Raw genomic sequence first — 22,913 nt, 5'->3', positions numbered from 1 at the left:
TTAGCGACTAATAGCCGGGGAGGAGGCGTCTGCTGCTACCTGGAGGGAGATTAATGCCTCCACTGTGTGATTGTGTGAGTGATGAAGATGCTGTTGATTTTCTAATTGCTTCCTTTGGTGGCTGTTTCCTGGCTAATGAGGCTCAGAGAGCATTAGCAGGTAAAGTGTGCTGGATGAGGGATAGCGTAATCTGGTTAGCGCTAATGTAACGTCGCCAAATCTGATGCGATCTAATCTAATCGAGGATCTGGAACGGCAGCACTCTGCGTGTCCATATTTGTCTGTGTTTTGTTCAGGGCACGTCCTGAGGCGCGCACACACACACACACACGCACACACACACACACACACACACACACACACAGACACACGCACGCACGCACACACACAGAGGTGATAAAACTATACAGGAGTGACTCAGTGTTACTTTAGGCTGGGTAAAACAGGTGACATTTGTTTTGTAACAAATTGTAAAAGAGGTATTTGATCTGATGGAGTGTATCCTAGTTTAAAAAAAAGGCTAAAGGTGAAGAAAGGACAATTTTAACTCCATTTATGTTTTTGTAGTGTATATCCTGCGGAAAAATCTGGTGAAACCTATAAGCCACATCGAAAGAGCCTTCATTAGACACTGTGGGCCTTTTCTTTTTGAAGCTAAATATTTAAAGTAGTTAACTGTAAGGGGCTGGGCTGTGATGTTTGAATTTCACTCAATGAAATTCAAAAATCTAAAAAAAAAAATATTCCAAGCTGGAACCTTTGTTGTGCGTTTCTGGTACGCCAGTATGTCCGACGCACAACATTTATCTGCATACAAAGCGATGGATGATGGGCAATCAGGGGGTCCGTCATCCATCTTGAAGCAAGGCCCACTGAGGGTCTTGCTTCAAAAATTATCAAATGGCATGCTGGAAAAACTTACTGTTGTGCTCCAAGTTATGCTAAAAGGACTTAGCTTATCACAGAAGCTACTCAAGACTAAATTAGCATTTCCATGCCAAACATGTAGCGGTAGCACAGATGTCCCCCATCACAAGCTTCCCTAACGTCAGCATCCACAAACCACTTTTCCAAAAACAATATTATTTTCAAAGCAGTTTTATGAATGATCAGAGGTTTTGTGAAACACTTGAAAACTGAATGGCTACTTGCATTGTGGATGTCTGTGCTGCTGCTACATGTTTAGCACTGAGATGCTATTTTAGTCTGGAATAGCTTCTCTGCTAGGCTAACTCATTTTAGCACCACTTGAATACAACAGCAGTCTTTTCCGGCCCCATCAGATTGTTTTTGGAAAGCAAAATTTAACACCACAGGACCAAGAGAGGCAGATTTCTCATCTATTGTCGTTTGCGGGTGTCGCTTGTGCGTCAGATTTACAAATGTACCAGAAACACAACACAAAGGTTCCGGTTTGGGACTTTTGCAAGTAGAAAAAGGAAAACAAATATGATTTATTGCATTTCAATTTTTAACATGTCAAAATCCATGTAATTAATTTATCAAAATTAAATTAAAGTTCATGCCCTAGTTTAAATACAACTTGCATGAAATATTGAGAAATTTTATTACTCTTTATCCTCTTTTTGGACGGTTTTTCATATTCAATATGAGTTTCATTTATTTATATCTAAGCAGAGACAATTCCTTCTAAAATCCAAAAAAATCCTAACAAGAGTAAAAACAATAACTGTTGAGGAACGGTTTCCTGACTTCAAAAGTGGGTAAAAAAAAGAAAAAAAAAAAAGAACTTTGTCTCCACAGGCGATGTGTAATTTGACATTTCATTGAAGCAGCAAATAACAGAATCCATTATTTGATCACACGATTGATTCTTCCTTTTTGATTTCACGGCCTTCGGGGCTGGAAAAGCACTCGCTCTCTGTGGCCCGGATTAGGAAACGTTGTTTTGCCTTCTCTTCATGTAAGTATTGTTGAACTAAGACTCTTTTCTTAGCCCAGCCTTGGAGGGCAGCCAGCGTCTTCGGATTTTGAACTTTGCGTCGACAGATGAAAAGCAAAACAAATATTGTCTCTGGTTTAGGCAGCGAGGCAAGAGTACGGGTCTGTCGGCTGTCTCTCTTGGTTTGACGTGTGTCAATATGCAGAGAAAATTCTCCAAATGTTAGAGATGTTTAACATGCATATGGACACGCTGTACAATAATCAATGCATTTATATTCTGAACACCCAAAAACCTCTTTCCCTAAACCTCGTAAAAGACTTCCCGTATGTTAAACTGTTTATCACCCTCCCCCCCCAACAGAACTAATAGACAAGCTTGTAATGCTGCTAAATATGCAACAAATTAGCGTTTCCCTGGTGACAGGATGAGGCAAAAACAGAGAACTGGCACCGTGTTTCTGATGGTGAATCTCCATGGTTCTTACAAAGCCAGTCCGTCTGGCTGCTGCCAAATGAAAAGCAGCACGGGAAAACGGTTTCCTCTAGAGTTCTGGGATGAAAAGTGCTTGTTCACGTGGAAAAGTGCAGGTTCAGGACCCGTCTGAGTAAAGACGAGTTGAGTGTTGGTGTTTGGAGCCGCATTAATGTGGTAAACACAGAGAGAGAGAGAGGACAAAAAAAGGTGAAACTCGAAGTAAAGTCATCAGGATGGATTCCTGCTGCTAAAGAGAATGTTAAGAAGGTAGAGACAGGATGTGGAGAGACGGCATGGAGCTCTGCTTTAGAGCTGCAAACATATGACATCTGTTTTTAAATACTGTGATAACTAAAATATTTAGTATGAGACTGACAGAAATGAGATAGAGCCACGTTACACCAAAGGACACAACGACTCAGACGGACGGAGCAGACGATCAAACTGGTATCCATTGGTATACAATACAAACCCCTTCCCGACGTGCCAATCACCCCATTAGGGCAAAATTCAAACACTCATTCCTGATGCAGACAAACACTTGAAACTCCACACAACTTCAGACAAAAACAGGGTTCTCATTGAAAATGTTTCATTTGTGTAGATTGAAAAATGAACCTCCGACCATTTACCTTCATCTCTAAAACGTTCCTCGTTGTTCAAACGCATTTTGTTCCTTTCACCCTTCAACTCTTCGCCACCTTCGCCCTTGTGAAAGCAAACCCGCAAGATCAAACACGTTTAGCGCTCAAACAAACTCCATCACGCCTCGGCGTTTCCTCACACTTACGACGTTTAAAGACAAACACCTCTGCTCCGTCTTTGAAAGGGATTTGCTTTCAGGGTTCACGCAGACGGACGAGCCGCCCGCGGGAAATGTAAACAGAGTGACCCGGAGTGCATTTGGATCACTTTGTGCTCGTGTAACTGCTCCGTGTTTGATCAATATTGATGTCGGTTGCCGAAAAAGCTTTCCGTCATAACACTGGAGGCAATTTTTCAAAACGGGAAGCATGCGTTTTAGCGTGGCCTATCCATCGACACCTTCAGCCTTTCTCCTCGATCTGTTTTGGCCTCAGCGCTGCTCCTCCAGCGTCAGAGTGGCTGTGAAGACAGGGAGCTTGAGGATGGGGACGGGGAGGGAGGCTCGGATGCGAAGTAAGAGAAAGAGGCCGGGTTTCCAAGTAAATAGACGGCGTCGCGTCACATTTTTGGCAGACACGCACCTTCCATCAGCTCCACCATAAATGGTAACGCTCTTAAACAGCTTGGAGAGATAAAAAGCAGACAGCCTCTCCTTACTGGTGAAACCCATCCTTTGCAGAGAACAACGTGAGCACCGGTTTGTTTGTGTGAGTGAAAGTTTTAAGACTGAAAGTACCAATAACAGCAGAGGACAGTGGTCTGGTCCATTTCACCGGAGTGGGAGGTCAAAGTCTAGGTCTAGATATCCAGCAGAGTGACGGAACGGTACCATGTGTTGTTGTGCTATGTCAGAGGGCAACCTGCTGATATTAAAGCATGACTGGGATCAGCCCAGTTTGCTGTCATGACGATCATCACCTCTAGAGAGCGTTTGGAGATTTAGGATTACAGCCCAAAGCGTTCCATTCTCTTTGACCCAATGAGGAACATTTTCAACTGCGAGACAAAATAGTTACTGAGGATTTCGATGTACGAATTTCCTCCAGACAGCATGGCGGACTGAACGCACTCATCTGTCAATTCCTTCTTGTAGCAAAAAGAGAAAAAAATCAAAACAGTCAAGCAGAGACTCATGAAATAAACAATGCTGGATCCTGTTGGTTAGTAAAGACTATGATCCCGTTTTAATTGAACAATTCAGAAACTTTTCTTTTTTTCTTAGATGAAGCCAAATTCACTTCCCTTCATTGTAAAATATCAACTTTTACAACCAATCAGAGCCAGGAGGAGAGTCTTAACGCTGTCAGTCAATCTGGTGTACTTGCTGCTAAATGTGCTACTGGCAGAGAAACAACTTACTGCTGCAGGAAAACCCTTTATCCACCGTCATCGGTGGCCATAGTAACTAGCTTTAGCATTCACAACAGGCTATGCTAGCTCCAGTGCAACACAGAGCAAGAGAGAAGAGTGAGGAGAGATAAGCAGCGCCACACAGAGGGTGATTGACAGCACCAGGACCCGCCTCCTGCCTCTGATTGGTCGTTTCTAGTTAACTCTAGGAGAAGAAAGAGGAGCCACAATTTTTTTCACAGGTTTTCTGTCTCATAGCATAATGTCACTACATAGTGTCAGAGTCAACAAATACGTTAAAAAAATGTTTTTTGATAAAAGTTACTTCCTGCAGCTTTAGGTTCCTGATGAAAAACAAATTTTTTTTTTTTTTATTTTTTTTTGTGATTTGCACAGTAGTGCTCTATTGCCACCTCCTGGAGTGGAGTGAGTGATTGTGGACGAATATGAACTCAATTACAGGGGGGTGTGGATCCCACTGATTGTTCACAATAGGACCCAAGCGCTTTTCAGCAGCTTTCATATGAGTACAGAAAGCGGAGTATTGCAGTGTCCTTTGGCTGCCATAATTTGTAATTTAGAACCCCATTAAGCAGCATGTAATTATGCTGAGCCCAGACATTTATTGTCCTTAACAAATAAATAGCGCTCAGAGTTTGATTCACTTTTCATGCGTACCACATGTACTGCACACTTAATCTCCGCATAAATTATGCATCAGGGTGGCTGTTGTGTCCTCATAAATTCTCCTTAAGACACAGCCAGAGCTCTGCAACCTCATTTTCTGCTGAGTGACACCCGACGTGGGATTCATTTTATGCGTCATGAGAGGATCTCTGCGGCAGAGTCTCGTCCACTTGAAAAACAGGGAAGGGCGGCTGGGAAACAGGTCAGTGTGATCAATAAGAAATCATACTTTACTCAGCTGGAGAGGTGTTTCTTAAAGGCACGGTGTCCCTTTGTTGTAAACTTTGATTTCGTCTCATATTGTGATATGGAAGCCGTAGAAATGAGAAGAAGAGCATTTGAACAGAATAGCATACTTGATTATAGTATGATGAGCTGTGGTAGCTTCATCAGAACTAGACAGGCAATGCAGGATGACTAGCTAAAATAAGATGTTATTTATGCTAATCCTAAAGCAACTTTAGGATTGCTACATAAACATAGGAACTGATGAAAGACGTTAAGCGCTAAATTCAACCATATTGAATGGTTGAATTCAATATGGTTGAATTCAACTATTGTGTCAATAGCTGCGTTTCCATTGACCATATAAATGCTCAATTTGACATCACGAATATAAATTTGCCCACTTTTGAAAAAAACAAAACTCTGTTTTCTATAAAAAGTTTTGACGCTATGTTGAGGTAGATTTTTACAGGTCGTATCAAAATTGGCATATTTCACAAAACTGCAACGGAAACACTATTTACACACATGAGTCACATAATCAATAACCGGACGTCGTCATTGGTGCAAACCATGAAGAAGATGGCAACAGGAAGTAGTTGGAGGACCACGGTGCAGCATATTCTTTAATGACTTATCAAAACATAAAACCTAAACAACACTAGCCACGTGTGATTTTACCTGCACAAGTGCAAAACTGAGCTTTTTTTTTTTTTTCCAATATTAGCAGAATATTGATAATGTTTTGCACACATCTATAATGGAAACATGCCTAACAACACATCTTACTGCTCTCTCAGCCTCAACAGGTTCAAATTTATTACTACAGAACTAACTGTTCCGTTGTGCTTTATGATTTGGTTCTTTGGAACAGACATTTCACTCATGGTTTCAGTTTTACAGTTGTCCAGAATTGCTAACTCTGTTGCTAATTTTGGCTAACTGACGAAAGTAGTGCTTTGGTCAGAAAGCAGATAGGATATGAGTAGATTTTAAACTCTTCACCATCTAACCACTGCCTGTAGTTGTGCAGTGATGCATTCTGGGTACAGAATAAATGTAATTTGCTCCACCGTGTCCCGGGTGGAGAAAGTGAGGAGAGGAAACAATGAGAAAACTGTCTTCAACCTCTTCAAAATAAGAGCATAAAGACAGATATCAAACTACTTGAAGAAGTCTTAAGTTGACACAGATATCAAACTTTATCAGTTTTCAAAACAGTGAAGAAAATTAGAACTGAAAATTTCAGTTTGAAAGAAGCTTAGTGCGCTAAACGTTTTTTTAAAGTTAGCAAAAAACGCCAAAGCGCCAAGCCAAAAATGAGCTCCATTAGCAGAAGTGTGCACAACACAAAATAAGTAAGAAAAAGAAAGTCACTAAACATTCCCATTACCCTACATATCATAATAAACATTGTTTTATTCTACAACCTTCTCCACTCAGTTTATTATCAGCAGATTTTTCCAAGTTTCTGCAGCTGGTGTTTTCATAAACATAGAGGCACTCTAAATATGGCAAATAAAAAGGGTGACCCTTAAAAACTTGACAACAGGGAAGAGTTAAAAGTCAACCTCATCCTTCCTCCACAAGGAAAGAGTTCCAGAGACCTTTTAAGGTCTTTGCAGGCTGATCGACATCCCATAAGACACGGAGATCAATCAGTGAAGCTTCCCTTTAAATATTTTAGCAACCTGTCTGGAACCGGAGGAATCAGTGTCAGCCACACCAAAAACAAAGTGTTGAAGAGGGACATAAAGAAGTTCGAGGATAACCTTGAAGCAAATGGCCAGAGGTTTGGTTCCTTTTCAGCGACTGGACAATCGGTAGGAGATGAAGATTATGAATTTCCAATACAGGATTTGATCAAAGTACAATGTTTTTAAAAAGTATGCTAAAAAAAAAAACAAAAAAAAACACGTCATCAAGTCTGTGTTGTAGGCTTCGTAGTCACCTGGTGTCAAACACTTGAAAACGGAAAGAGCTGAAACAAATGTGTCAACCATCTTAATGACATTTGGGAATCTCAAACCATTTTCCATTCTTGAAAATGATTAAAGCCCACTTCATACTTTTCCAGATTGGTATGTACTCTACAGTATAGATCGTTCCTGCATGAGAAGAAATGACACGAGGCTACGATTTATCAACGACAAATTTACATCATCAGAAAGTCATTATTGGTATCTCTCATCATTCACCGTGGCACATTATTGATTGATCTCCAAAACGGTCATTAATGAGAGCATGAGGAGCCCAAGGAGGGAGGGAAAAAAGTTCAGTAGAATGAGTGGAAGAACGGCAGAGGCATGAGAATAAAAAGAAACGCTGAAACCGAAGAGGAAAACAAAAGACAAAAAAACTAGAGCCAGAGGGCGAGTTTAAAAAAAGTCAGGAGAAGAAAAAAAAAGAAGGTTGGAAGAACGCTGATGACTAAAACGCTATAAAACCTTCTCTCTCTCTCTCTCTCTCTCTCTCTCTGCGTTCTTTCCATCTGGATGCATTTAGAAACACTGGATCAAGGACCGAAAGTAACCCCGGGAAACCTGGCCCGTCTCCAGGATCCCGCTACAACACCAACACGTGCAAACAATACAACAAACGCTTGTGTAACGTCACTCTGGATCACACGTGCCAAAAGCAAAACAAGAGACTCAAAACACAACGAAACCTGCGCTCGGCAAAAACGCTTTGCGCTCTTTATGAAGTAAAACAACGAGGAGAACATGGAGCGCAACAGGGAGAATGGCTTTGTTGAAAGAGCAAGGTAAGGATCTGTGTTAGCGGGGGGAAAGACGATGGATCTCATTTGAGTTTTCCCTCGATAACTGCAGCAGGAGAGGCTCTGGTCTGGCTGCGTTTGTCTGGAACTGATCAACTCAACGTTTTAAAACCACTGCTCTTACACAGTGGGTAATTGTTCTTTGGTGGTACAACTGTAAAAGAACTTTCTCACCCAAAACAATTTCTTAAGTTTCATTAGCTATTTTTTTTATTTATTTGCAGCTTTGCTCTACTTTGCATTCCAAACGCCTCACCGGGACTTTCACACTAAACAGTTCGCTGCGTGACTTTTCTCTTCACGTTTTGTCTCAGACTTCATTGTGTTTTAATATTACAGGAAAGTCGAAGAGTTTGAGCATTTTTCTGATATTGGACGTCGAAGCTAATGTGTAGAATTTTGGCCCAGTCATCTCTTACGGACTTTTAGGTGTCCGTCACAAAATTGCACGATTGTCGACATGTTTCAGTCAATATTGAGATACGTTAAGAGAATCACAAAATTAAACTGAAACTCATTTACTAACTCAGCACTTTACCAGGTAAGATACACAATCACACATCAGCCGAGATTTTAATACCACTGTGAGCGGATTGATGGGTTGTCTATGCCTACAAACCAAACTCTGTTCATTAGCCCCCAAGGTGACATTCTGTCAACATGGCATCATTTCTGTTTTGAAAGCAAAGTAGAGGCTATGATGCTGTATGAGTGAATTTTTCAACATGGAAGCAAAACCTCTACCTTCCAGATGTCAGCCTGTGTGACTTCAGTGTTACTTTAGATTTACATGGTATTTGGTTCAATCCACCGGTACAGTACAAAAATGTAAATATGTTGTCATGTTTTCCACTTTTCTCTGCGTTTAGCGTTTTACTAAACAAAAAATCTAATTTTTTTTCTGCACATTGATATCATTTCAACATCTCGCCTGAAAAAAACGGCTTGGAAATCGTTCATACTGTATCAAAAGGAGCACTTTTAGATATTTTCGGTTTGGACTTTCTATCCACAGCTGTGAATCTATTACAAACTGTGTTGAAATTCTGCTAAAGTAAAAACCAAAAAAGAAAACACAATCTAGCAATTGCTGTGTTTCAGTTGACAAAGAAATGCAGTTAAAATCATGCGTGCATAAGTTTGTTCATGCAAAAAGTCATTAAAAAAAGTACATGCCACGAAATCATCCTCATAGCACTTCCTGCCATCTTCTTTGACATTTCCGCCAGTGGAAACATCCGATTATTGATCATGACTCGTGTGATGCGATACAGCTGAAAAACCACCTCATCCTGTTACCAAAACTTATCAAAATTATGAGTTTTCAAAATTGGTGGGTTTGGATTAAGCACCTTTATTTTTGCAACTCCCATTTGCACTGTTATATTCTCCATGGAAACGCAGCTATTTTTGAATGTTTTCACTTTTTTTTTGGACCTCACATATCTTTAATTCCAAGCCTATACTTAGACAACTTTCTAAGCCTAAATGAAGCATGAAGGTCTAAACTAGAGCTACTAAGAAAGTTAGGTCTACTTATAGCTTTGAAGTTGAACAATCTATTGCTCATTGGGAGATTAATTATTCTTTTATAAGCCAACACAAAGTAGAGCAAAACTGTAAATTGGGAACAAAGCGATACTCTGATTTTGGGTGGTAGGCTTTCGATTTTAGCTCTCTTGAGCCAACACTTAAATTCAAACTCACTCATCTGTACGTATTAGTTCTCAGGACTTTGACTGGTCCATTCAAACACATGATGGTGGTTGATGTCCTGTTGTTTTTAGGCGTGTCCCAGACAAACGGTCCTGACCCTTGAAGGTTTTTTGCAGTAACCACCATATTTCCTTCCTTCATATTGAATTAAACTCATTCCGTCTTCACTTCAAGTCAGATTAACTAAGCTGAAGAAGACAAGAAGAACAAGCAAGTTGCTGTGTTTGAGGTTATGTGCAGCATCAGGTTCCTAATGATTACCTAACAGAAGTGCTGAATTTGACAACTATTAGTTTGCTAGCAAGAGATGTACTGGGACAGCAGAGGGAGATCATACTTTAGAGAAAGGAGGAGAGAGACTGCTAGAAGTGGTTTTCGTTTTAGTTTACGGCTCCTCTGCAAATGGATCAGAGAATTTCCTGCATTGTAAAAGCTAAATTTGAAGGAATCTGTTACATAATGAGCAAAATCTACAATCCTGCAGTGAATTTCAGGCCCTGGTCACATGACTTTAACACGCTAACGAGTGAAGACTGCCAAAAGTCAGTATCCTTCATGTTATGTAAAGCCTCACCGCAAAATCAGTGACATCTTTTCTCATTGCGGAGCGTGAGCTCATTGCAGCTTTGCTGATATTCAGACTAAGGAGGAAGAATGGCTCTGCAAGACTCTTTTCTTAGATACATGACTGCATTTGTGCTCATCTCACGCATCTGTTTTGAGTTTCAGCCCATCTGCTCCTGCTGGGCACATTTACACCTCATATTAGCAGGTAACTACCCTTATCTAAACAGGATATCATATTACACAGTGACTCACAGCCTCGGGTTTTAACGTGATCCAAGTTAAGGTAGGACAGGAAATTTAAAAAAAAGAAGCTAAAGATAAATTAAGAGCAATAAATTTTCTTCCAGATGGTAAAACACCAACTACAAATTCTCTGTCCTTCAACATTTCCTTTCTCGGCCCACTTTCTCTCTCACATGGCTGTAATTAAGCTTGTGTAAACAAGCCAGGCTGGAGGGAGACATCAGGGATACAATTTCGGCATATGGGAGCAATGTTGCTGGCACAAACACACAGAGTGACACATTGGATCAGATCCCAGACTGGTAGCACCGCTGCCTTGCAGCAAGAAGGTCCTCGGTTTGAGTGCCCGGCATGGCGTTTTCCTGCGTGAAGTTAGCTTGCTCTTCCTGTGCGTGTTCTGCTTTCTCCAGGTACTCAGGCTTCCTCCAACAATCCAAAAAACATGACTGTTTAGTTAATTGGTTTCTTGAAGTTGTCTTTTGGTGTGAGTATGTGGGCATAGTCCTGTGTGTGTGTCTATAACTGCATTTCCATTAACCATTAAATTGCCCGAACTGCAATTACGAAAATAAATTAGCCTAATGGAAACCTGGCAATTTCAGAAACACTCATTTTTCGTTACAAAATTTTTTGTGCGAGTATGAGGCGGTCTATCGGCATAGATGTTTCGCAGAACAGCAATTGAGACTCTTATCGAGTCACGCGGGTCACATGATCAACAACCGGATGCTATTACTGCTGAAAACGACAAAGACTACAACAGGAAGTAGTAAGAGAGGATAATGGTCTGTGTTTGTTTTTTCAGACAATGCATCTGGTTGCCTTGTTCGAGTCACACAGCATCACAAAATTCAGAAAAAGTTGTGTGTCATTTGAACGTGATGAATGCACAGCTCTTCTGTAAAAATCTAGAAGTCAACAATTTCCTCAAAATGCTGCACACACAGCCGTTCCCAGGTTTTAGGGGTTTGTTGCTTCAACGACTGAATAAGACGCTCTTCTGATGGCTGATAGATGATCAGCACTTCTGCCATGGCTGAATTATTAATATTTCTCCTGTAACTGTTCACATCTGTCCACCTCTCACCCAAACACCAACAGAGATAGGCACCAGATCCCAGCAATACGGCAAGGATAAGCAGATAGACAATGGTTGGAATCCTTCCTATCCCTCTAACTATTGCCACTATGTCCAATGTACACTTTGTACAACCGTTAAAAAAAAGTTCTCATAAGGCAAAGAGGAAAAGAAATGTGCACTAACCTGCTCATGGTACTCGATCCCCATGCTCAAAGTGTTAATCAGAATGGCGATCATAATCCCCCGACCAAAGTATTTGCTATCCACAATCTTCCTGAAGGTGTCACACACCAGCCTCCAAAAGTGGACGACTTTGGCAGCCGTCTTGCCCAACCTCCGACGCTTCTTCCTGGGCTGCCGGCTGTCTCTCCTGTCCCTGTGGTGGTGGTCTTGCGATAGCTCGTACACGCCGTCGCTGTCCGAGTCACCTGGCGTCTCGTTGCCCTCGGTGAAACCCTCCAACTCATGGGCCAGTGCCTTTGCGCAATCAGGGCAGGTCTCAGGGTCCATAGTCAGACCAGCTGCATCCATGGTGATGAGCTCACGAGCCGACAACTGGCAGGAGAGCTGAGCTGCAGCCAAATGAGAAATGACATAGAATCATACTGTACAGACTTTATAGGCTCAATCTACCACCTTTATAGCCTGGCAAAGTTGGGAGGGAGGGTCTGTTGCCCATCTCCAGTGGTCATTAGGAGAGAGGTGGCGTACATCCTGGATAGATCGCCAGTTCATGTCAGCGCAACAGACAAACACACAGGACAAAAAACATGCACGCATACACACCTCACCTAAGTACAATTTAGAGAGACCAATTAACCATGTCATGTTTCTGGACTGTGGGATGAAGCTGGAGTACCCAGACAGAAGAACATGAAAATTCCATGCAGAAAAACCCAGAGTACTGCATGACTAATACCTCACTTTAGCACATGATCCTTTAGCTTGTTTAGCACTTTCCTAGCTCAGTCTGAGTGCAATAACCATGCACAGAAAAAGCTAATAGATATAATAAAAGAAAGAAAGCTGGCGCTAGTGTTTAATACCTTGTAGACCTTCATACTTCTAAAACAAATCATAGTCTAGTTACCACACATATAGTTCTCCATGTGTTTACCTGTTGGAGTGTGTGTGTCCACCAGGCTGGATGGCCGTCTGTCCAGATGCATTGGTGGGATATTGAGATTGTAACTCAGATTTGTTAGCGTGCTGGCGGTGATGCTCCCTCTCCTGGACTCTGCCAGGGCTCGGGCCTGGAGGGTGGGGTAGTTCTTCGGCCCCGGAGCAGCAAACGGTACAGAGTTCCTCTTCATGGCTCTGGACGTGGGAGTCGGAGCCAGGAAGGCCACTGGATTCGTTCCCCGGTTGGCGGGAAACAAAGTGCAGTGAGATGGTTCTCCTCTGAGCACGCCGCAACCCGAGGACGAGTCGCCGGCTCCAGAGGTCAGGTTTCCCAACACGGCGAGGTTGGAGTCGGAGGTTGCGGCTATCAAAGAGGTCGGCGGTGCCAAGCCAAGTGGCACAACGCTTGTGCTTGATTTGGGAGGCCCGGCCTCCACGTCTCTCCCCTCCAGACACCTCGTGCTCCCTCCCTCCCGGATGCTGCCGTTGCCAAGATGGTAGTGATGGTGGAGGTAATGATGATGGTGCACCATGTGATGAACCGACATAGACCCCTGCCTGGAGGATTTTCTTCTTCTCCTCTGCCTCTGGCTATGTGTGGGCTCTGTAGCTGGCGGCGAGGAGGCGATGTTAAGTCCTGCGCGGCGGGCCAAAAACCTGCAGACGTGAGCCACTTGCTTGGCTCCCTTCCGGATGATGTGGACCAGGTACTTCAGCAGCTCATCGTAGCAGGATCCCGGCTCGGACAGGGAGGCCAGAGTGCTGGCATTGGACATGAAGCGCACTCGTTGCTCCTTCATCAGCTGGCTCTCCCGCTGCTTGGTCTCCGAGAACTGAGTTGCGATGACCACCAGGCACAGGTTAATCATGAAGAATGAGCCGATCTAAGGAAGAACAGAGATAGATGGCATTGTTATTTGGGCATTGTCTGTGGTTGTCCACCCATTGTTCCTGCCATCTGTTAATACCCATGTTACACGCATTTATATCTATGACTTCACAGATTCTCAAACTTTCTTTTTGGCCATTTTGCACAAAATATAAATCATAGTATTCATGTTTACTGGTTGAGTAACGCCTCAAATAGTATGGAAGCTATTTTTAAATGATAAACAGTAGCACTTTATTTGAAGGGGTGAACATAAGACTGAGATACTGAGGTTAGGAGACTATAACGGCCATTCCATAAACTTCACCTTTTCCTGCTGTAACAAATGACAGATCCACTTTCTTTCAAGGTTTTGATTGATTTTACGTTGGGACCTCCAGGAAGATCTTCTGCCCCAATCGGTACAAATTTTCTTCCAGTCAATGTCAGAGGATTCATTTTGCCAACAATTTTGACTAAAGCCTCTTTCACAAAAAAATAAAAACCCCACAAGGATGGCCAGAATGCCACACTCTAACTATAAAATTTGCGACTTAAGTCTAAAAATAATGGCGGACAAAACCAGTGTGGCGATCCTGTTGATGGTCGAGTAAATGCTTCCAGTGTCAATTATGTTTTGTAACCTTCTTCTTCTTCTCACTGGAAATGATTCAGTCTTATGTTTTGGCTTTCTGTGTCTGGCTGGTCACACAAACAACTTTATTATCACTTCTTCAACCTGTGAAGCCGACTCGCCCTGATACAAGACAGCTGACACGGGACAATCACTTACTGTTTTTAAAAGTTAAGGCCCGTAGCATCGGCTGGCTCACTTCTACCTCCCCTCCTTGCATTGGTCCACTGAGAACAAAAATGTCAAAACGGCCAAGAGGCGCCTTAACTCTGTCTGCAATTGTTTTTGTGACAGTGATTCAAGCCTCCTGTTGTTTGTAGCTCATACATTCCCTAAAGATCAACTGTTGGCTTTTCTCCAAATGTAGAGCTGATGGTTGTGGCCATAAAGTTAAACTGTGGTCCCGTTAAAGTTTTGAGGCCCGTTTTTGTGCCATTTGGGGTCAGAAGATTACTTCGTTTCCATGGCATGGTGACATTTTCATTCTCTCAACTCAACCCTGCCTCCCATATTTCCTCCCAGTGTTTCAGAGTTCTGCAAGACACATGTTAGCTCTCTGAATCATTTCCTTGTGGAGAAATACTTCTTGTTAGCCCATCTGACTTTTCCTTAATGTCAGCTGTGCCCCTCACTTCCCACTACTTAATTAAGAGTTTAAATACTACTGATTGGCATTTTCAGTTGCTTGGATGTTTTTCTATCCAAAAGTTAACTACTTTTGTAAATGGCTTTAGCCTTTCCAAATGAATCAGAGTCCAGCAACATCTGTGGAGCAGTGGACGAAAAAGAAAAACGCAGTGATCTGTCAGGAAGCCAGAGCCGATCGTCTTCTCATGTGTCCACACTTATTACAAGTAAACAGATCCCAGGAGAAGCCCTTTACTAGTCATTTGAGCTAATGTGTGTTAAATTAAGATTGCTACAAGGTCAACACTTCCAGGTTACACACAATTTTAATTAGGGTCATTTTGGTAGTTTTGATTTAAAAGGAGAAAACATAATAGTTTGATGACAAAATGAGTTGTCATCAAACAAAGGAAATATGCAGAGGTGTGTAAACTTATGAGCAGCTGAGGGTCACCAACAAGTAGGACTTACAATGATAAGCAGGATGAAGTAGATGAAGTTGTAGAAGGAGTGAGCGTCCATCACAAAGTACATGATGTCCACCCAGCCCTCCAGAGTGATCACCTACGAAAAGGGGGACAGAGGCAGCGAAGACAACAATGGCAGAAAGGTAAGGTCATTTTCAGCAACAAGGCAATTCAAATGACTTTGAACAGAAAATCTAAGAAGAGATTTTTTTAAAAAGGGCACATTTTCTGTGATTTTTTTTTTCTAGTGTTAACCTTTAGTTTCATCTCAGAGTCTTTGACACAAATCCAGACTTTTGATCCAATCTTCAATATGGCTTTTGTCCTCTTAAATAACCTCCTGGTACCAAACTAAATCAGATCAACAGTCCAACATAAGACCTGTCAGGTAATGCAAGGACAACAAACAAGAGTAGAGTCTCCCCTGTTTTGTGACAAAGTCCTGTTCCTCTGATGCATTGACCACATTTAGGCTTTGTATTAGAGAACCGTTCCATCCGCTGAACCAACTGTTGAGCTTCCCAAAATGTTTCAAAACCTGGTTATTCACTCATAACTCTCAGGACTTGTCGGCTCCCCTACCTGAAAGATGGCTATCCACGCATAGCAGATGTTGTCGAAGTTGATGGCCCCCTTGAAGGGGTTGATGAGGCCGGCGGAGCAGTTGGTGTAGTACTGGTTCCAGTTGACGCAGGTGGTGTTGTCTGTGCTGTTGTAGGAGTCGATGTCCAGACTGCACTGCTGGCCCGCCTCGTCGTACAGCTTGGGGATGGAGCCGCAGTCCCTCATGCCGTTGTCTCGGGGCATGGAGCAGATGAAGGGGTTCTCGTCGTCGTTCTCCGTGTGGTAGTACTTGCCGAGCTCCACAGACAGAGGGCTTTGAGGAAGGCAGAAGGGAGACGAGTGGCACAGGTTACTGACAGGCACGCCTTGACATAAAAGACGACACAGGGGAAAGCATCTGATTGTTGTTCGCCGCCTGTTTTTTCGTGGCTCTCCAACCAAAGACAATGTTAAGTTGAAGAGTTTTCAAGGAGTAAGAAGAGAAGTCAAGTTGCCACGTCTGACTGAGAATCTACATCAATGTGGAAAGAGCTGGTCAAGCTTTTGAGTTACAGAACCTGCATGTTAATTTAAGTATTACTGAAAAGTCCATTTATTTCCAGGAACCTTATCGCTAAATGAAACACATTATATAGATTACTTTACTCACAGATAGATGCTTGGAAGCTTTAATTTCTGTAATTATGAAGATTTTTCCACTTACAGGTAATGAAAACATGACATTTAGAATAAGAGCATTACATCACACCATTAAAAACATCATTTCATATGATTTAACAATATTTAATACAGAAATTTGGGTTTAATTAAAGTATTTATCGAATATGACTGTATATTATTTAGAACCAAGTCTTTTTTTGTTTTTCCACTTTCAATTTTTGTGTTTTCTGAGGGTGTAGACGCAATATTTAAAAAAAAAAAAAAATGTCTCAGAGTGGCGTAAGGAGATCTTACAGAATGGGACTTTGGAGTGTAAAATCACCAGGAAGCTATGTCCATATATGGATAATTGAAACTTTGGGCTGGACCATTTTCATTGCAGATTCAATAAAGTTTATGATTTTTATTAATGAAAAAACTAAAGGAAAGGTATTTCTAAGGTATTTCATCACCCATTATGGACAGCATGGCGAGTCTCATCAGCTGCCAAGCATCAACTGGCACCATTAAAAGGAAATGTATCCTATAGGAAAACAACAGGAAATGTGACTCAAAGTCTAATGATGAGTCAAATGTGACTCCTATAGAGGTAAAAGACGCTACAGAGCTGTAGTCAAACTATGTCCTCTTCTTTGCAGGTTGGACACACTTCCAACCTGCAAATGTCTTAACTGCATTTTTTTTCTCTTGCCGATTAGCACATCTAAGAACAAAGCCACGTAAACCGTTATTAGTTTTAGATTATGTCAGGCCGTCGGGGCCAAATACCTGCAGGGACCCTTATGTCTTTTGAGGGGATTTGGATCCGAACACACACACGCCTGCCATAGCACCTCTTGGCATATCTGCTACATAGCACTCCTCCATCTGGAAGAGAGGGAACGTGTCTGGCGTTTGTGTTATATCTGGCTCATCTGTCAACACACCTTCAGCTGGCAGCTTCTATTAATTGCAAAACACAGTCACACTTTTTTTTTTTTTTTTTTCGTGGGGAGGGGAGATCAGACCAATCTGTTTTCCACTTCAGGATCACTTCTCACTCTCTTCCTTAAAAGCTGCTTCACACGTCGAGAAGATCTGCCAGAGCCACTTACGGGGCTGATGAGCCCCGTGTCCGTTCATCACGGCTCGACGCGCAGGGAGGGAGGCGGCTCTCTACCGGCGATCTGAAATGCTCCTAATCAGCATGAAAAAGGAAGTCATGAATGTGTCGGGTGTTTGCCGAGAAGCTTTTGGCGATGTGACGGAGTGCCGCGAAGCGAAGCGTGAAAGCCGCCTGTAAAGCAGACCTGTTAGTAAAGTCTGGCGCCGTTTACGAGGCACAGGTCTTCCAGGGAATGCTAGCCTGTCGCAAGAACCGACAGTGATGACAGAAATGATGTCTGCGCACCGAAGGCATAATGCATGAACTTAAATTACAGATGTGAGGTGTCATAAATCCCTTAGAGAGTAATGATCCCTAGATGACTCAGGCAACATGAATAAGTTATGGGTACCAATGTTCCCAAATACAGGAGCACAGACGATCCAGGGCCATTTTTATTATTCCAGAACCTGTCTCGGTCCTCCATTCATCACGGCGATGAGACGTCAGAGTCGCAAGCCTCGCTGACGGTGGCGCGTGACCCAGTTTGAAAGAAGGATGAAGTTACTTTGGCGTCCCGCAGACTTTCTTTCAACTGGCCAATTCAATGGGGCTCTAGCGATGAAGCAACAAGTCGTAGAGGCTTTGCAGAAGTCGTCCCTTTGAACTTTTTCACATTGCGCAACGGACTTCCATTTATATTATTTGAGGGGAGAAAGCAGAAATGTTGAAGAAACCATTCAAAATGTGAACTTTTTGGTTTCCGTGCAAAAAGTGCCCTGAAATCATGGTGGTGGTGGAGGTTGCTTCAGTCTGCAATGGTTTCCAATGCCTTACTGCTCTCAGTGCTTGTTAGTGTTGCCAGTGGGTTCTAGTATTTCCAAGACACGATCCAACTGTGTTTACCGTAATTTCCAGAGTATAAGGCGCTACATTTTTATACCTTTCATTTCCACACGCTCTGAACACTGTGAATTTAACAATGACGCGGCTGATATTTGGATGATTACGGGGTAACGTTTTAACTGCTTCCTACGGTTCCTGTTTTGACTCTGTAGGAAATTAATCCAAACTTATTCACATCTTTTGCACATTCAGAGTTAATTTTAATTTTATTCAACCAAGAAAATGTTTTACACCTTTCATTTTCAAAATCAATGAAAAAAAATACATTTTTTTTGACATCACAGCAACCAAACTCGTTTTATAATTGCAGACGAGATTTTTACTTATTCCTACTTATCATTGATGACGAGCTCCAAGGATTTGGGCTTGAAATGCCTCCTTACCATCACCATAATCTGTGGTTCCAACCATCAGAGTAAAGTTTGGAGTCTGTGGACTTTGATTAAATGCCAGACAGTGGCGCCTGAAAATAATTACGATCAGAACTCCAGTGTAATAAAATGGAAAAATGGCTCTGAGACTTTGCCAAAACATTTTAACAATAGCTGTGTTTTCTGCAGATAAAACTGAGGATTTGTTTGGAAATTATTTTTGCACAGGTACGGTGCAACATGTTGACAGGTTGTTGTGAAGTCTGAAAAACAGTTTTAAACAACACATTCCGTAACCCTCCCAATGAATAAAACATATTTTAAGTTTACACCCACAGTCCAACCTAACCCCCCCCGCACCCCAGAGTTTTTTTTGTCCACAATAAATGACACAAATACACACACGGAGAGCGGAACTCACAAGGAGAAGTTGTCTTTGACGAAGCAGCGGTTTCTGAGCAGGCCGGCCCACAGCTGGACGCCAACGATCCCGAAGATGAAGAAGACAAAGAAGCAGAGCAGCAGCACATTACCCAGCATGGGCAGCGTGTCCAGCAGCAGGGTCACCAGGATGCGCATGCCTGAAGAGGAGAGGCAAGGACAGGGTCAGATACTCTGCGTACAGCACAATGACAACATTTACCGTGTGAGACGCTACTCTGACGTTAAGCATAATTTGATTGGTTGGCCAATCAGGGATGGCAAATAATGGGAATTTAGAGTTCTGCGTGAAACTCACCTGAGCGACCATTTAATAGTAACCAGTTTAACTTCTTCTACTGTTTGCAGTTTTCTGCTGTTTGTAGTTTTTGTTTAACATCTTCCAGCGCCATCTTGTCCTTTGTTGTAACCACAACCAGTGATACGTTGGGTGTGTCAAGTGCAAATCATCTGAGATGATTGATTGATGGAGGCGTGAGCGCGTTCTGTGCGCTGCGCTTGTTACAATCTGATTAGCTGCTACAACCCACTCACTTTCTTCATTTCCTCAACAGGTTAAACTCTCTACTCGTTTATTTAGACTATTCTAAGTAGATTAACACAACTTTCTGCATCCTCCTTTGATTTTCTCTGATCTTTATGTACTGCAGCCTTATTAAATGTTCCACACAAGCCAGGAAATGACCCAAACCCGACCATTGCACTACACAACACCATGAAGCTCCGAGATTCATGCTCTGAACGAAATGCTCTGGAGTTCTCATGATTTAAAGCGACAAGGACGGATCTGCTTCTTCGCCGCTCGTACATGACATCCCAGAATCCATCTGCTCTGGACGGTGTTCCTTCAAGTTTCTGACAACACGCACTCACACTTCCTACCCGCCTACGCTGTCCCTCTGCTACCTTTGCCAGTGTCCCTGCGTCGCGCAGATACTGCTAACTGTCTATCCATCTTGCCTAAACTTGTCCAATTTTCTCTTTTCATGCCGGCGGTTAATCTCTTGTCGCCTCCCTCCCTCCTTTGTCGCTGTCTGCCGTTCTCTCCCGTCATCTCCCACTTCGGCGGCTCAGTGAGTCAGGCGTCAATAATGAGGATCATTTTTCTGATCTGGGGTTTTCTGGGTAATTGGAGAGGCCAAGTCATTCCCCCGCCGGAGAGCCAACAGAGCTCATCTCCTGAGCCGATAGCGACCTGTGAGGAGGACGGAGAGTCGATGCAGCAGAGGAGGAGAGAAACCAAGGAAGACGATAAGGGTTTTCTGATCCTTTGCTCAGACTATTGGGAGAAAAGAAAGCCAAGTGATGGTTCGATAAAAGGTGTTTTGCTTTACTATTAGTCTGATCTTTCCGAAGACATTAAAGATTTCCCATAAACACGCACAAACCCGATCCATATTCCAACACTTTTTCCCTCCAGACTGTGGCAGACCACACTGCATGAGATTCCAGGTGTTTTTCTGTCACTTTTCATTTTAAATGCCTGAACAAACTGCACAGAAAAACTTTGCTTCTTTCCGCTGTCACACCAGGGGAAGATAAACAAGGACGAGCTCGCAGACTTTTCACAGATCTGGAGAACAAATGAGGCACTGATGGCGGAGACGGAGAGTATATGAAGGTAGGACAGGAAAAAAAAAAAAAAAAGAGAAAAAAAAAAGTATAGCTGAAGGACAGGAGGATGAGCGACGGCATGAAAACGCTCCCATGCTTGGATTGCGCCTTTCACGCCTTTTTTGTTCTCTCAAAGGAAAAGATCCGAGAGGCGTGAATCGCAGCTGGGATGGAGGGAAGGTCAACATTGGAAAAAAGCAACAACGCCACCGCAGTGACTCTTGAATGACGTCCGACGGGTTTGAAGAACAACGTTTTGGAGCTTCTTCTACTCGTGTCAGACGGTGGAACTTTGTGTAGCACATACCGGTTGAACCGAGTGCACAATAACCCAAGAGGCTCTTTCAGCCTGCCATGGAAACCTTAATAAAAGCCGCACTGTATGGAAGACAGACTGATGTGATTAAAAATGAGCAAGTCGGTGTTGAAAATGACTGTATGAGTCACCATTTGCTGTTCTTCAGTTACTAGTGATGCACAAATCGAGTAAAATCAGCTTGAATCTGAAAAAGCAGAACCCTTATGTTGCTACGTTGTCTTCATGACGTTTTTATGTTTTCATGATGTAAAAACACTTTGAACTGCTTTGCTGATGAAATGTGCTGTACAAATAATATTGATTTATTGATTGACTAAATCTCTTTTTTGGCATATTATGNCGCCTACGCTGTCCCTCTGCTACCTTTGCCAGTGTCCCTGCGTCGCGCAGATACTGCTAACTGTCTATCCATCTTGCCTAAACTTGTCCAATTTTCTCTTTTCATGCCGGCGGTTAATCTCTTGTCGCCTCCCTCCCTCCTTTGTCGCTGTCTGCCGTTCTCTCCCGTCGTCTCCCACTTCGGCGGCTCAGTGAGTCAGGCGTCAATAATGAGGATCATTTTTCTGATCTGGGGTTTTCTGGGTAATTGGAGAGGCCAAGTCATTCCCCCGCCGGAGAGCCAACAGAGCTCATCTCCTGAGCTGACAGCGACCTGTGAGGAGGACGGAGAGTCGATGCAGCAGAGGAGGAGAGAAACCAAGGAAGACGATAAGGGTTTTCTGATCTTTTGCTCAGACTATTGGGAGAAAAGAAAGCCAAGTGATGGTTCGATAAAAGGTGTTTTGCTTTACTATTAGTCTGATCTTTCCGAAGACATTAAAGATTTCCCATAAACACGCACAAACCCGATCCATATTCCAACACTTTTTCCCTCCAGACTGTGGCAGACCACACCGCATGAGATTCCAGGTGTTTTTCTGTCACTTTTCATTTTAAATGCCTGAACAAACTGCACAGAAAAACTTTGTTTCTTTCCGCTGTCAGACCAGGGGAAGATAAACAAAGACGAGCTCGCAGACTTTTCACAGATCTGGAGAACAAATGAGGCACTGATGGCGGAGACGGAGAGTATATGAAGGTAGGACAGGAAAAAAAAAAGTATAGCTGAAGGACAGGAGGATGAGCGACGGCATGAAAACGCTCCCATGCTTGGATTGCGCCTTTCACGCCTTTTTTGTTCTCTCAAAGGAAAAGATCCGAGAGGCGTGAATCGCAGCTAGGATGGAGGGAAGGTCAACATTGGAAAAAAACAACACCACCGCAGTGACTCTTGAATGACATCCGACGGGTTTGAAGAACAACGTTTTGGAGCTTCTTCTACTCGTGTCAGACGGTGGAACTTTGTTTAGCACATACCGGTTGAACCGAGTGCACAATAACCCAAGAGGCTCTTTCAGCCTGCCATGGAAACCTTAATAAAAGCCGCACTGTATGGAAGACAGACTGATGTGATTAAAAATGAGCAAGTCGGTGTTGAAAATGACTGTATGAGTCACCATTTGCTGTTCTTCAGTTACTAGTGATGCACAAATCGAGTAAAATCAGCTTGAATCTGAAAAAGCA

The 22,913-nt window shown here is 42.8% G+C and overlaps 1 protein-coding gene across 13 annotated transcripts in view; it reads right to left on the bottom strand.

The window, feature by feature from the left end:
- cacna1g (calcium channel, voltage-dependent, T type, alpha 1G subunit) overlaps positions 1-22,913 on the bottom strand; it is a 281,896-nt gene that overhangs the window by 97,124 nt on the left and 161,859 nt on the right. For all 13 annotated transcript variants that reach the window (XM_016675902.1, XM_016675894.1, XM_016675897.1 and 10 more), the window contains 5 exons: positions 19,398-19,557; positions 15,974-16,268; positions 15,396-15,488; positions 12,791-13,679; positions 11,857-12,245 (listed from right to left, as the gene is read on the bottom strand). In XM_016675902.1, coding sequence (XP_016531388.1) covers positions 11,857-12,245; positions 12,791-13,679; positions 15,396-15,488; positions 15,974-16,268; positions 19,398-19,557 — 1,826 coding nt within the window. The remainder of the gene's footprint in view (positions 1-11,856; positions 12,246-12,790; positions 13,680-15,395; positions 15,489-15,973; positions 16,269-19,397; positions 19,558-22,913) is intronic.

The sequence above is a fragment of the Poecilia formosa genome, unplaced genomic scaffold, assembly GCF_000485575.1.
Source record: "Poecilia formosa unplaced genomic scaffold, Poecilia_formosa-5.1.2 Scaffold4, whole genome shotgun sequence".
Classification (NCBI taxonomy): Eukaryota; Metazoa; Chordata; class Actinopteri; order Cyprinodontiformes; family Poeciliidae; genus Poecilia; species Poecilia formosa.
This window is presented reverse-complemented; position numbering and strand designations above follow the sequence as displayed.